This window comes from Protomyctophum parallelum (assembly GCF_964188405.1).
Source record: "Protomyctophum parallelum genome assembly, chromosome: 13".
NCBI lineage: Eukaryota > Metazoa > Chordata > Actinopteri > Myctophiformes > Myctophidae > Protomyctophum > Protomyctophum parallelum.
The window spans coordinates 14,758,151-14,774,390 of NC_139708.1; the positions used below are offsets into that span (position 1 = coordinate 14,758,151).

The following is a 16,240-nucleotide window of genomic DNA, read 5'->3' on the forward strand; positions in this document are numbered from 1 at the left end:
CAGCAGACCTTTTACTGTGGTCAAGGCTGACAAAAAGTACCGTTTCCGGACCCAGAATGGACACTGGACAAAAGACGGCTCCGCGAGGCAACTATCTGGACATACCCACGCGTTCGGGGAGATGTCCTCTACCACACCACACTCTCCGCTAAGCGGGAGAGGTGTAAAATTCACAGCAGCAGCCCTTCTACTGTGGTCAAGGCTGACAAAAAGTACCGTTTCCGGACCCAGAATGGACACTGGACAAAGAGGCCTCCGCGAGGCAACTATCTGGACATACCCACACGTTCGGGGAGATGTCCTCTACCACACCACACTCTCCGCTAAGCGGGAGAGGTGTAAAATTCACAGCAGCAGACCGTCTACTGTGGTCAATGCTGAAAAAAGTACCGTTTCCGGACCCAGAATGGACACTGGACAAAGAGGCCTCCGCGAGGCAACTATCTGGACATACCCACACGTTCGGGGAGATGTCCTCTACCACACCACACTCTCCGCTAAGCGGGAGAGGTGTAAAATTCACAGCAGCAGACCTTTTACTGTGGTCAAGGCTGACAAAAAGTACCGTTTCCGGACCCAGAATGGACACTGGACAAAAGACGGCTCCGCGAGGCAACTATCTGGACATACCCGCACGTTCGGGGAGATGTCCTCTACCACACCACACTCTCCGCTAAGCGGGAGAGGTGTAAAATTCACAGCTAGCAGTGTTCATGAGCAGCCTATAAAGCCAGTTGTTGTGCACGATGGAGATGAGGAAGACAGCGTAGATGAATCACAAATTGAGAGGTAGATACATTAGAAGCACAGAGCGTGCAAACTTGGGTAGATCAATGATGAACCGATTTGCACATAATGCCTACATTGAGGCAGTGAACATTGCAGACCCAAGGTCTTTAATAGCTGGAAATCGTAGCGGAGTTGGCAAAGACACTTCTTTGTACAGGCAGGTCAAATATGAACAGCGGAAAAAAGGATGGAAGGATAACAGTGAGATCAAAGCTTTGATGGACCTTAAAAAAGAATGGGAGGATAAAGACACAGACAGTGTTGTTGTAAAAGGATTCATTCAAGTTATTAAAGTTAGTCCCCTTAAGGTTATATGTTTTAGTGAAGCAGGAGTGAAACTGTGGCACAATGCGACAGCACAATGTGCGGCATCATGGGATGCCACAGGGGGGATCATTAAGACTAAACTAACAGAGAAAAGGATTTTGTATTATGAAATTATAGTAAGTTCATTTAATTCATCAACTCCTGTTGCATTCATGATCTCTGAAGAACATACTCAATCAGCTATAGAGGAACTACTCACACAATTGAGATGCAAAGAGAAGGAGATATTTGGTACAAACACAACACCGATTCAGATTAATAGTGACAGGTCCATAGTGCTTTTAAAAGCCAGTATGCATATCTTCAATCAAGATAGCATGAGTATGTACTTGTTACGCTGCTGGAGAATAGTGGTAGGAAAGGCAGATAACAAAGATTTAGATTTCTGTACCATAAGGGCATGTAAGAGTCATTTGATGAACAGGCAAGTCACATTTGCAAACAACAGTACATACACAGAGATAAGAGGTATACTTTGGCTATGTACATCTTCAGCACTTTAGTTAATGCCAAAACACTACAACAAACAAGTACAATAGTACAAGCTGCTTGTATTGTACTTGGTAGTAAAAGGAACTCCAGCGTGGTGCAAGCCAGTCTTGACACCATCATGTCTGAGACACAGAATCTAGCGCCACAGAAAGAAAATGTTGATAAAAAGCATGATCAACAAGACACTGTGATTGATCATGACTTCTTTGGTGATTTTGAGGATGTCAGTGAAAGTACATCTCCTTTCAAAGAACATTTTGACACAGTAAGGACTGAAGCCAATAAAGCAATGAAAACCACCAATGACACAGGTGAAAATACCTACCATGGGGAACTGATTTTAAACAAGCTGTTCAAGATGCTCCCAACTATTCCAATATGGTCAGATCTCCTCTCAGGTGATTTGCAGAGATTCTCTGGAGCCTATGCTACACAAATAAACCTGTGTAAGAAAAGCACAGCTATTTCTGAGGCCACATTCAAAAACACAAAAGTGTTGCTTTTACGAAATGAGAAACACAGACTTGACGAATGTGTACAGCACATGCGCTTATTTTACAACCAGTCAGCCATAGATTTCTGTGACAAAGCAGCATACAGAACAACACAGGTAGAGTGCGTAAACCCAGCACCTGTAGAAAATTGGAACAAAAAACGAAAATTGCCAAAACATCTTAGGGGCTCTTATCAACACCGGCCATCCCCACATTCAAAGATGTTCTTACAAAATCAAAGCTCAGCAAGTGTGCCAGACAAAACAAAGCCACAAATCAGATGCACAGAGACAGGATTTTGCAATAGCATATGCAGGTTTGCGAATAATGAAAATAATTGTTGGCTAAATGCAACTCTACAATCTATACTGCATCTACAAGTAGTACAAGATAAATTGAAACCATTGACACCTACTTTGATGGTTCAGTATATGCCGGGGAATTTAGCAGCTCTCATTCAAGCGTTTTTTCAAAATCCAGGTCACACATTTGATTGCAAAACAATCCGTGGTGTCACTCAAGAACTAGTGAATAGCATCCCAGACTTGGCCTTAGGAATGCACAATGACCCATTAGATTTTATACACAAACTAGTAGTTTGGTTGAGTATGTGTGGTGTCCACACAGTTGTTCAAGCAAAACATACAGACATCTGTACATTCTGTGCCTGGACAGTTGAAAGCAATTCTTCTATTACTAATATTTTTGCATTACCGCTGCCACAGAAAAGAAAGTCCCTCAATTCTCTTTTCGAACACTCAATCATGGAAGGTGTAAGTCCAGACAAGTGTACAGCATGTGGTTGTGATATGAAGCGACAAATATGTTGGAATGACTCTCCTGATTTCATTACTCTTTGTCCAGTGTCCATTCTGGGTCCGGAAACGGTACTTTTTGTCAGCCTTGACCACAGTAAAAGGTCTGCTGCTGTGAATTTTACACCTCTCCCGCTTAGCGGAGAGTGGAGTGTGGTAGAGGACATCTCCCCGAACGTGCGGGTATGTCCAGATAGTTGCCTCGCGGAGGCCTCTTTGTCCAGTGTCCATTCTGGGTCCGGAAACGGTACTTTTTGTCAGCCTTGACCACAGTAGAAGGGCTGCTGCTGTGAATTTTACACCTCTCCCGCTTAGCGGAGAGTGGGGTGTGGTAGAGGACATCTCCCCGAACGTGTGGGTATGTCCAGATAGTTGCCTCGCGGAGGCCTCTTTGTCCAGTGTCCATTCTGGGTCCGGAAACGGTACTTTTTTCAGCATTGACCACAGTAGACGGTCTGCTGCTGTGAATTTTACACCTCTCCCGCTTAGCGGAGAGTGTGGTGTGGTAGAGGACATCTCCCCGAACGTGTGGGTATGTCCAGATAGTTGCCTCGCGGAGGCCTCTTTGTCCAGTGTCCATTCTGGGTCCGGAAACGGTACTTTTTGTCAGCCTTGACCACAGTAAAAGGTCTGCTGCTGTGAATTTTACACCTCTCCCGCTTAGCGGAGAGTGGAGTGTGGTAGAGGACATCTCCCCGAACGTGCGGGTATGTCCAGATAGTTGCCTCGCGGAGCCGTCTTTTGTCCAGTGTCCATTCTGGGTCCGGAAACGGTACTTTTTGTCAGCCTTGACCACAGTAAAAGGTCTGCTGCTGTGAATTTTACACCTCTCCCGCTTAGCGGAGAGTGTGGTGTGGTAGAGGACATCTCCCCGAACGCGTGGGTATGTCCAGATAGTTGCCTCGCGGAGCCGTCTTTTGTCCAGTGTCCATTCTGGGTCCGGAAACGGTACTTTTTGTCAGCCTTGACCACAGTAAAAGGTCTGCTGCTGTGAATTTTACACCTCTCCCGCTTAGCGGAGAGTGTGGTGTGGTAGAGGACATCTCCCCGAACGTGTGGGTATGTCCAGATAGTTGCCTCGCGGAGGCCTCTTTGTCCAGTGTCCATTCTGGGTCCGGAAACGGTACTTTTTGTCAGCCTTGACCACAGTAAAAGGTCTGCTGCTGTGAATTTTACACCTCTCCCGCTTAGCGGAGAGTGGAGTGTGGTAGAGGACATCTCCCCGAACGTGCGGGTATGTCCAGATAGTTGCCTCGCGGAGCCGTCTTTTGTCCAGTGTCCATTCTGGGTCCGGAAACGGTACTTTTTGTCAGCCTTGACCACAGTAAAAGGTCTGCTGCTGTGAATTTTACACCTCTCCCGCTTAGCGGAGAGTGTGGTGTGGTAGAGGACATCTCCCCGAACGTGTGGGTATGTCCAGATAGTTGCCTCGCGGAGGCCTCTTTGTCCAGTGTCCATTCTGGGTCCGGAAACGGTACTTTTTTCAGCATTGACCACAGTAGACGGTCTGCTGCTGTGAATTTTACACCTCTCCCGCTTAGCGGAGAGTGTGGTGTGGTAGAGGACATCTCCCCGAACGTGTGGGTATGTCCAGATAGTTGCCTCGCGGAGGCCTCTTTGTCCAGTGTCCATTCTGGGTCCGGAAACGGTACTTTTTGTCAGCCTTGACCACAGTAGAAGGGCTGCTGCTGTGAATTTTACACCTCTCCCGCTTAGCGGAGAGTGTGGTGTGGTAGAGGACATCTCCCCGAACGCGTGGGTATGTCCAGATAGTTGCCTCGCGGAGGCCTCTTTGTCCAGTGTCCATTCTGGGTCCGGAAACGGTACTTTTTGTCAGCCTTGACCACAGTAAAAGGTCTGCTGCTGTGAATTTTACACCTCTCCCGCTTAGCGGAGAATGGAGTGTGGTAGAGGACATCTCCCCGAACGCGTGGGTATGTCCAGATAGTTGCCTCGCGGAGCCGTCTTTTGTCCAGTGTCCATTCTGGGTCCGGAAACGGTACTTTTTGTCAGCCTTGACCCCAGTAGAAGGTCTGCTGCTGTGAATTTTACACCTCTCCCGCTTAGCGGAGAGTGGGGTGTGGTACAGGACATCTCCCCGAACGCGTGGGTATGTCCAGATAGTTGCCTCGCGGAGCCGTCTTTTGTCCAGTGTCCACTTTATAAAGTCCATGCACTCCAGTGAATAGCATTTATCCATTTAGATAACTTTATTATTATTATTATAATGATTTAATTACTTATTTTTACACAGAAACATAATGTGTGTCTTATAGCATCATATAGCATCATTTAAATGCTTAATTTGTAGTTTTAATGTGCAAATTAAACTTTTTTTCAATACTCTAGAGGGTACTCTTATTTTGAAGAGATCGTCCACCGGAAGCCTTAAATCTGTTCATTAGATCTGTTCACTAGACGCTGCCGCTTTAGACCGACTACCGTCAGAACTGTTTGTTTATAAAGAGATTTAGGCTAAAAGGCTATTATATACCAAGATGAGTCAAATTAAAGGTGTTCGGGTCCTTGTGGAGCAGTTTCTGTCTGCGACTGCTGATCAGATCGTGGAAGCTGTTGAAAAGATGATCTCAGGCTACGAGGAAGAAATGTTTCAGTCCAAACGAGAGATCTGTCGACAACGCAAGCTGCTCGGTGCGCTTCTAAATAGAATATCCTTATCCGGTATGTGATACAAATTACAATGTGTATCATTGATCGGTTTGTAAAACACAGATCAAATAAACAAAATAGAATACCAGGTGTGTGTTTTAGAGATGATTGCCTGCGTCAATCTAGCCTGCAGAATCAACTATAGCAGCCTCTAATGTAAAACGCCCACTTCAAATCAAATGTTTATTCTGGTGAAATTCAGGATAAATGTTTCCAAAATGCATGATGAGTTTCACCAATCACTGAACTACTGTGATAACCGTTTTAATGCTGTGTGGTGTGACGAAGTCCTGGTCTACACTAAAGCTACAGTGAAGGAGAGGTCACACACGGGGCCAGTGTTGTTCAAACATGTTCTAGCTCAGATGTTGGATATCTAATCATTTAGCTAGTGTTTACTAGTATTACTACACAGTACACACAGCTGTTTTAACCAATTATACCTAGCTCCGTTTGGAACCTGCTAAGCAAAGCAAAGTTACCATGTTTACCCAGGGTAACTGGACTAAGCTCAAGAACTTGTTTACAGCCAGGCCCTGCTCATAGAACATTTCATGGTAGGGGTTCAATGCCTTGCTTTTTTTTTTTTTCTTTTTTTTTTTTCTTTTTTTTTCTTCTTTTTTTTGAAGGGACAGACAGTAGGCTGACAGGAAACGGGAGAGAGATGGGGGAAGACATGCAGTAAAGGCCGTGTCGGGCTCGGGAGTCGAACCCGCGGCACACTGCGACTGGATTACCAGTCAGGTGCCACCGCCTGGGCCGCTCAAGGGCACTTCAACGGTGGAAATTTTAACGTGCCGGTCCGGGGATACGAACTAGCGACCTTCCGGTATCAAGACCGCTCCGCAAACCGTTCGGCCACCGCTGCCCCCTAATGGTTACCATGGCATCAGTAGATTTTATATAGCACATCCAAAGGTAACTATAGCGCCATTAAAATGGTGCTATAGTTACTGAGAAATGTCCACTGCCCACTGGACACTACGTTTTTGAATAAAAATCCTGAGTCCCAGGATTTTAGGTGAAGTACAGTAGGTGAAAAAGGGTATCATCACATAGTAAAGATGCCCTCAAACAAGTATACAGACATGGTGTATACACCGTATGCACTCATACAATCATCCTGCCTGACTGAGATGTATGATGAAAACGGTACAATCTCTTTATTAGAATGAACCAGTATGTTGAGTCAGGAGACACTGCATGCATGTACACACACACACACACACACACACACACACACATTGTTCAATTCTTGCTGGATGTTCTTTTCTCCTTTTCTGCTCCTCAGAGGAAGCACAGCTCAACCTCTCTGTGTGGGAGGAGGATCTCCTCACTGAGCAGCAGCAGGAGTGGAATTCCAGTCCGAGGCAGAAGAACCCCGAGTCCCTGCAGACTGAGAGGAGCCACAATGAACCTTTGAGCATCAGCCAGGACAGAAGACCAGAGGCCGACATCATCCATGACATATTCACTCCTCAGTGTGAGAAAAATGAACATGAAATAATATACAAAGTAGAGGAGGAACCTCTACCTGTCACTCCAGCTGAGCAGATGCCAACAGAGACTGATGAAGAGGTACCATCTCCAGGATTCTCTGAGGCTGAAAATGACAAGGACTGGAGGCTGAGCGATGCTACTCAAGATGAAGACGGTGACGGAAGTGAAGAGTGGGGGAACAGTGGGCAACTTCGCACATCAACCGCAAAATCCCACATAATTTGCAAAGTGTGTGGGAAATCTTTTCATGGCAAATTCTCACTGGTGAATCATCTAGAAATTCACCCTAGAGATGTCTGTGGGCTGTGTGGGGGACACTTTGAGAGAGAGGAGGATTTTCAACGTCACCTGGAAACTCATGTGGATGTGAAAGCTGAGGCGGTTTGTGATATTTGTGGGAAATGCTTTGCTAATCCTTACAGTTTTAAGATACACATGAGGAGCCACATGGGAGAGAAGCCGTTCAGATGCAAGGAATGTGGTAAATCCTTCAATTGTCGCTCGAATATGACAAGACACCTTAGGATCCACACAGGGGAAAAGCCATACACTTGCACCACCTGCAGCAAACGCTTCAACGACTGCAGTGCATTTAAACGACACATGAGGACTCATTTACAAGACAGAACACTCACTGTAACCACTCCCGCAGTTGACGATGAGGATGGCAATGCCGAGAAGGACAGTACAGTGCAGACATCAAAAAGGTTGCGCATACACAAGAAGAGCCACACAGGAGAGAAGCCGTGTGGGGGACACTTTGAGAGAGAGGAGGATTTTCAACGTCACCTGGAAACTCATGTGAATGTGAATGCTGAGGCGGTTTGTGATATTTGTGGGAAATGCTTTGCTAATCCTTACAGTTTTAAGATACACATGAGGAGCCACATGGGAGAGAAGCCGTTCAGATGCAAGGAATGTGGTAAATCCTTCAACTGTCGCTCGAATATGACAAGACACCTTAGGATCCACACAGGGGAAAAGCCATACACTTGCACCACCTGCAGCAAACGCTTCAACGACCGCAGTGCATTTAAACGACACATGAGGACTCATTTACAAGACAGAACACTCACTGTGACCACTCCCGCAGTTGACGATGAGGATGGCAATGCCGAGAAGGACAGTACAGTGCAGACATCAAAAAGGACTGAGAGGAGCCACAATGAACCTTTGAGCATCAGCCAGGACAGAAGACCAGAGGACGACACCATCCATGACATATTCACTCCTCGTTGTGAGAAAAATGAACATGAAATATACAAAGAAGAAGAAGAACCTCTACCTGTCACTCCAGCTGAGCAGATGCCAATAGAGAGTGATGAAGAGGTCCTCTCATCAATACACAAGAAGAGCCACACAGGAGAGAAGCTGTTCAGATGCAAGGAATGTGGTAAATCCTTCAACTATCACTCAAATATGACAAGACACCTTAGGATCCACACAGGGGAGAAGCCATACACTTGCACCACCTGCAGCAAATGCTTCAACGACCGCAGTGCATTTAAACGACACATAAAGACTCATTAAGAACACTCACTGTAACCACTCCCGTAGTTGACGATGAGGATGGCAATGCCGAGAAGGACAGTACAGCGCAGACATCAAAAAGGTTGCGGATACACAAGAAGAGCCACACGAGAAGCTGTTCAGATGCAAGGATTGTGGTAAATCCTTCAACTGTGGCTCAAATATGACAAGAGGATAAGAGGACCCATACTGGAAATCATGTCTTACTGTCAGAGGATTTCTATCTGCTATCCATTAGGACACTGCAATATATCAATAATTATATTGTGTTATGAGACTAGATATTGTCTTAGGTTTGGGATATTGAAATATGGTGATAATGGCATTATTGTTATCCATTCCTGGGTTTAAAGTGGCTAAGTAATAATACTGTATATATATAATATTCAGACAGCCAGCAATGGGTTAAACACTCCCCAGACAAAATGTAGTCTCTGTGACACCTAGTCTGCTAGAGGCGAATTGGTACACAAATGGTCTCTTAAGTAGGTGTGGTTTTCTTCTCCTCCGACAGATTGTTTTTTATTATTACAGTCTACTGTTGCACAAAGTTTTGGCGTTGTGACATGGTCAATCAAACTTGTCTTTATATAGAAAAGCAAAATAAATTCCCCACGGGTGTTGTGAATGACAATATTGTGTATGTATGTGAACATCATTCCACTTGCACACTGATAAAGGAGAAATAAATTACAGTAAATTATTCCCAAATCAGACCCCATCAACCAAGACCGCTGTGGGCATGGGAACACACATTTTATTTGATCATCAATATGTCCAAGTCCATACAGATTTCACGTAGGCTACTATATTTACATATAATCTCAGTTTATACGTTTTTAGAACATCGATCTTATGGGGACAGAGCCCTCTGTGTTGTCAGACACTCGGACTGCAGATGGACTGAGACTGAGAGACTCCAGATATCTTCCCACATCCCACGAGAGTGTTGCTGGGATGAAGCAAGGTCGATAACAAAGTAGATTTACTCCTGATTTGCCATTTTAGTATGAACATCTTGGAAATATTGTGTGCCTTGTGGTGATAGAGGGTATGCGCATGCTTAAAGTGAATGGCACATCGAGTGGCAAAGCAACATGCAAAGTGAGTTTAACATTGTTTAATGCAATCAGGACTTTTCTGTTTGGATGCATGTGTTGTCAAGGCCAGAAAGTAGTTTTTTGCCACTCAGTAGGTATTCCTGCATAACTTCCTGGTTAGATGATGATGTCACACGCATATAGATAAGTGTTACTCAAGTCATCTTAACGTGGGTGCCACACAGGCAGTGAGACGAGAGGTGTTTGGAAACCTTTCTTATTGGCTTTCCGTGTTTGGACGTATGTTTATTAATCTGATCATTTGATAAATGCAGTGCCGATGTGAGCGTACATACGCCAAAACCCACGTTCGAATTTAAGGCAGAATTTACACTCCATTGACCAGCCAGTCTGCCGGATGCAAACCACCTACATGCCAGCCCTCAGCCTGCTAGTGCCCAGTCTGCATGCTAGCCCATTGGAATTGGGTTGGTGAGCCTCTGCGGTCTTGCACCCACCGCTGGCCACAGAGCAGTCCATGGCCCTCATTTATCAATGGAGTGTAAATTAACCTGTTTTGTCTCCGCCCCTGCCTATCCTGAACTAGCCTGGTTAATAAACCAGACTAATATCGCACGGACCGCGGGATATTAGTCTGGGGAGGCTCAGCTTGGATTTCCTTTCCAGGGGTGCGGGTTGAAACATTTTCTCTTTGACGCAATTGGTCAGAGCTACTGTCAGTCAAAGGTCTCAAGCATTGAAAGTCACTGTACCAAAGCCCGCCCATATTGCATACCGTGTCCCGATTGGCCGCCCCATTTCTCTGGTGTAGGAAATGGGCGTACAATTGAGCCTCTCCAGACCGTAATCCGCCGGCAGGCAATTTATTTTTGCCAACGTCTGATTCGGTCTGGTTTATTAACCAGGCTAATCCTGAACTGCCTCGCCTAGACCCATTCGAAGGGTCTCGTTTGGCCCTTTGTGTGGTGGGGAACGAGGGGCCTGCAAGGAGAAGGCGTGGTTCCTGTTCGCTGACCAGCGACGGTAAGGCTCCACTGACCACTGCTGACCAGCGACGGTGATGTTCTGCCCGTCCTGCCTGATACCCATCCCTTCTGACAGACTGCCTGTCCGGCCTGAACCGTTAAAATATAAATTAAGCCGCCTCCCCCTCACACTGATTGGATGAGTCGGAGAACTATACAATGCTGCTGTCAGAATCGATTGCAATACTATCAACTATATGTGCACACCTTCAGCAACACTTCGGTTGTCAAGACTTCAGCTCCTGTTTAATGAAATTCTAAACATCTCTACTACAGAAGCATTAACAGGTAAGCTTTCTCATTCTGAATAATTAGCATGAACTTAAAAAAAAAGTAATACTACTATGCCTATCACTACTATACTACTACTACTAATAATAATAATAAAACGATTGCTACCTCACCTTTGTTGTTTAATCAATCTGCTGTGGAACAATATGGACAATATAAATTAATGTTGATCAATACGGATCTTTTATGTTTTCTTTTCTTTTGACATATCGGTGTAAAGGCTTATAGCAGCTTTACCGCTTTTGACACTGACGAAGGCCTGGTATATGACTGCTGCTGCGGAGCACTATCGTTATTAATAAAGACTCTTACTCGACTGGAAGTGCGGATTTAATTCATTTTCTATATGTTCATTTGGAATCTGCACCCAGCACACGCCTGAAACTATATAAAACTGTCTGAGTAGAGCGTGCCTTTTCCCCTGAAGAGCAGCTTCACCGCTGTCATAGGCTGCTGAGTGCTGATATTCACAGTTTGAATATGAAAGTTTCAATATGAATGAATAAACAAAAACTGCATATGATTGTAAATCTGTCCAGTGCCTCAGTGAGGTGATTATAAAGTTCAAGTTAGTTGTTGTACAAGGCCACAACAATCTTATTATGGAATACTGTAACTAAGTAATTCTTTATTTTATTGACTGTCCTATGTCAAACTGAATATCAGCAGCCATATAACAGCGGTGAAGCTGCTACCATTTATAACAGTCATAATTCCCAGCACTATAGGCTATATAGGGCCTAACGATAAGGATAGTTGATGGCAAAGTCCGTACCACAACCATAAAGATTCAAGGTTTAAGGCTGTACTTTATTGTTACATCTTGTGTACAGGTACATAAGAGTAAAACTTATTTTGGTTTGGCTTCAGACAATGCAGCAGCATAGACAATATTGGGGATTAAAATGATAAAAATGTGAAAATATCAAAGGGAGAGAGTGCACAAAATGGCATAATCAAATCAAATGTGCATAAATTATAGTCTTGGCATATTGTATATAGCATCATCAAATGTGGAAATAGTTATTGGTATATTGTATTATACCAGCAGCATTTTTCTGTTTCAGCATTTTTTTCCCAGTGGCTGCTGCAAACAGCTTGTCACAGTGTACAGTATTCTATCTATGTGCAATAGATGGGTGCTGTGGTCTTTCTCGTTCTTGACAGTTCATTCGTGTACCTGACCGTACGTGGGAAGAAGCGTTTTTGCAGTCTGAGACTGCGTAGCCGTTTTCCATGCAGCAGCATCTCAAACAGATTTTGAATGTGATGGATTGGATCCTTCATAATTCCACGAGCTTTGCTGACACAGCGATCGTCGTACAGGGCTTCGATGGGGGGGAGATAACATCAGCTGATGCGTTCCGCTGTTTGTACAACCCTCTGCATTGCCTTGCGGTTGAGGTCGGTGCAGCTGGCATACCAGGCAGTGAAGCAGCCAGTCAGTTTGTGATCAGGTCTATCACTGTGGTGTCTTCGGCAAACTTGATCACTTTATTGGAACTGAACAGGGCCACGCAGTCATGGTTGTACAGGGAGTAAAGAACGCACATAACACATCCCTGAGGGGCTCCTGTGCTGAGGGTCTGAGGGTCAGAAGTCGAAAGAATATTAAAGGCAAGGTAAACTATTAGTTATAGTGCTAGGTGTGAACGGCCAAATAAACTTGCTCAACTCAAAATAACTTTGTACGGTGCAGATTCTAAACATCGATATCAAAAGAACATTGATCATAATTTATACTTTTATGGCAGTTCATGTGCCGAAGCAGAAGTCAACAAAGCAACAGACATGCTGTAACAACTAACCGGAAGGTATAGGGCCAAAACCTAGCTGGGCCCATAATATTTTCCGCAGAACCCAAATTCCCCAAAACACATTGCCCGGTTTGGATTTGGCCGCTATGGCGACCCTGAAGGTCGCCGGCTCGGGCTCCCTAGCTAAATCATTAGGGCCGATTCATACTCCTATTTTACAGCTGTTTCGGCGCTGTAGTGCCGAAATGATTTCGGCTCGTCAGAAAATTTCAGTAGCACCGAAGAGCCGACTTTAAGACGGTACCCGCCCCCCCGAACCTCAAATGACGTCAAATTGTAGGCTCTACAGCGCCGAACCGACTTTTATTCGGCTCTAAAATAGGAGTATGAATCGGCCCTTAGAGCCCTGTGCTACATCTGGGCCAAATCATTCAATGCCAGCTCATAAATCATAAATTACCACCCGTGCTCCGCCTCCGTGACTGGTCTGTCTGTGTAAAAGCTGAATACAAAATTAGAACACAAATTTGCCGTTTTCTCTGGAGACCGTTGCCGTGTAAAAGTGGCCTTAGACTTCACGTGTTATGGTCTGTTGAAAATGCAATGGTGGTGGATGAGATGTGGAAGTTTGGAACCATACAGGAAGGGAGGTAGAGGCGTTTGGCAGGGAATGATTAAGGCTGATAATATTCATAAGGCCTGGGACTATTGTTGAAGTATTGTCCATATAGGTGATTATGGTCGCCTAATTAAAGCAAATTATGCTAATTGCTCAACATAAGACATTTAGCAAGTTTGCATCCGACAGTTTCTAAATGCTGGGGAGCCGATACTCAACATAGCCTAAAAGTTTGGTGTACTCAACATGTCTGCATTCTCCGGGTTCACAATTTTGGCTCTATTCAAGTAGACATGTGTACTTATTTACTAATAACGATCAAACCACATATGTCATGTAGGGCATGTCATGTCTTATGTGTCATGTATACATTTGTAATTAAACCGTACATCTGGCGTTCTCTTTTGTAGAATGGGCAGAGCCTTAATCACCATCCACCACCCAACCAGTCTGGACCATGGTATTCCCCGCCTGGTACATGGCAAAGTAGTGGCTGAAACAACCAGCATGATCCGTTTCTCGAAGAGAGATTACGTTGTCATAGGTTGTAGTGGCCGGGTACAATTCAAGAAGACTGCTAGAGAGCAACTGGACCTACAAGATCACTAAGCAAATCTCTTCAAGACTAAGTTCACACTTTTTTTTATTTATTTTTTATAAAGTATATTTATTGGTTTTTAAAGACACAGACATTAAACAAGAACATAATAACAAACAAAAGAAAAGAACAGCTCAGGCACAACACTATTATAAATAAAAAGATTTAATATACAAGGACAATGAACTATAATGACAAGTGACTTTCGAATTTTCATAGACTCCCAATCAGGGAATACATCAATACATATATTAAAAAGGCAGACAACAGTTATCATAGGCACCAAATCATTACAACAAGAGCAGACCCATGCATGCTCCACTCAAAGGCGGCAACCGCCACCCCTCCAGGCGGCAGGGCCACCGCCCCAAGAAGCGGCCCCGCATCGAGACCCCTGCCCGGGCGACCACCCCCCCATACCCAAAGGGCAGACAAGCCCCCGCCCCAAAGCAGAGCACCCACTAGGGAAGAATGCTGGCATATAAGATATCTAAGGTTGGTACGGAAAACCTCCAAGTATCGTGGCAGACAGTGTTGTTCCAATATGATTCAAATAAGGGTCCCAAATTTTGTAGAAAATGTCCAATTTAGAATGCAACATGCATGTAATGTATTCACAAGGAATACAGCCCATTATAATGTTATGCCATGATTTATTTGATGCTAAGTTCACACTTTGACATTGGTCAGGAAATAACTGTCAAAGCTTCCACCAAGCCTGAGGCATCAACCAAACTTGCTGCAACGTTTGGCATCACAGAGACTGAAACCAGAGAGAGTAACATTTTTATCAAGAGTGCCGTCTGTGATAATAATGAATACTTTACTGTGAAAGTGGTTTCTGGGAAAAGAATGATGGGACCCTCAAATGGACCAAGAATGATCTAAAGCTCAAATTTAAGAACAGATGGGCTGAAGCTTCAGAGCTGATTATCGACATCACTTTCTAAAACAAGTACCAATCCTCTGTATTTCTTTTTCTTTCTCAACACAGCTCTTGTATGGGTTATTGGTCTAATAGTGAATGAAGGATAAACGGTTTACAAGAATGAAAGGATCAGAAATATAAACTACACATCACTTGTATTTCCAATGTAGTTATACATATGAGAGGATATTTTGGCCTTCATCTTGCTTCGGGATCTCTGTCCCCCAGTCCCTTGCAATCTTTTAAAACCAGGTATACTAAAGCCAATAAACAGGTACAACACTATTGATAAAAAGGGGAAACGATGTCACATTTGGAGCCAGTGGGGCCAATAGGCAAAATAGTTAAACAGCTAATAAGGGGGAGCTAAACAGCTAGAAAACACAACCGATGAAAGACTAAGAAACTAATAAATCAACTAACCACACGCACAGCACAGCACAGCACAGCACACAGCATGCAGGGAAAAAACAGGAACGACACCGTGAAAAGAGGTGCAGTCACAGCCAAACCTTAGTCGTGGGCTAAACGTGAGATCCTACTGGTAGCAACCCATACGGCCAGTCAGCTAATTCACCAATTTGGCTCTCCTCGGCATCCAGATGCAACACTCGCCACCATGTGGGGGGGGGGGGGGGGGGGGAACAACAAGTCAACAAATGAAACAGCTCAAAGAAAACAGAAAACAGAAATGGCTCAAAATAAACTTAAACTAAACTAAAACAAAAGAAACCAAAACAAAACAGCAGTGCAGGCTATATCTAAAGGAGTGGGAACAACATACATTTAGTACACAATATAAATAGACAAAATAAATAATTGTAACAAATTGTATACCTTTAAATGTCCATATGTGCCCTCACATTCCCTCCTGCCACATGAAAGAGGTCAGCACAGCTAGGGCACATGAATCATCAACCTGAATGATGACAGATATGTTTGGATTCATAATGAACATATACAGTACCTGAATGGTAACAGCTACATTTAGATACAGAATGAAACATGATTAAAACAGTCTTGAGACATGTTACTCACCCTGGCACTAGTATAGATAAAAACCCAGTAGCAGACCCAGGTCTCGAGACCCTCGGCAGCATTCACCAAACATCTGATGTTGGCTAGATGACAGGGCCTTTAAATAGTCACTTGATTGTCAATGAGGAAGTGGACTGTCCCTATGGTGGCTCCTGAGGCTCAACTCCACCTGGCCACATGGGGTTAAAGAGATATTTAACTGTTATGACTCGAGTGTGGTGTGACCCAAAAGCACAGCAAGGAGAGACAGATCATGAGTAAAGCCCACCCGGGCGGGTTTTTATTCACAAACACGGGGGGTTGATT

At 44.4% G+C, this 16,240-nt stretch overlaps 1 protein-coding gene across 1 annotated transcript; it reads left to right on the forward strand.

The window, feature by feature from the left end:
- The first annotated feature begins 5,431 nt into the window (after positions 1–5,431).
- On the forward strand, positions 5,432–9,190 carry LOC310869230 (uncharacterized protein). Its single transcript, XM_083779854.1, has 2 exons — positions 5,432–5,599; positions 6,879–9,190. Exons 1-2 carry the CDS (start codon positions 5,500–5,502, stop codon positions 8,615–8,617), a joined length of 1,839 nt encoding a protein of 612 aa, XP_083635980.1. The 5' UTR covers positions 5,432–5,499; the 3' UTR covers positions 8,618–9,190.
- Positions 9,191–16,240: the final 7,050 nt, after the last annotated feature.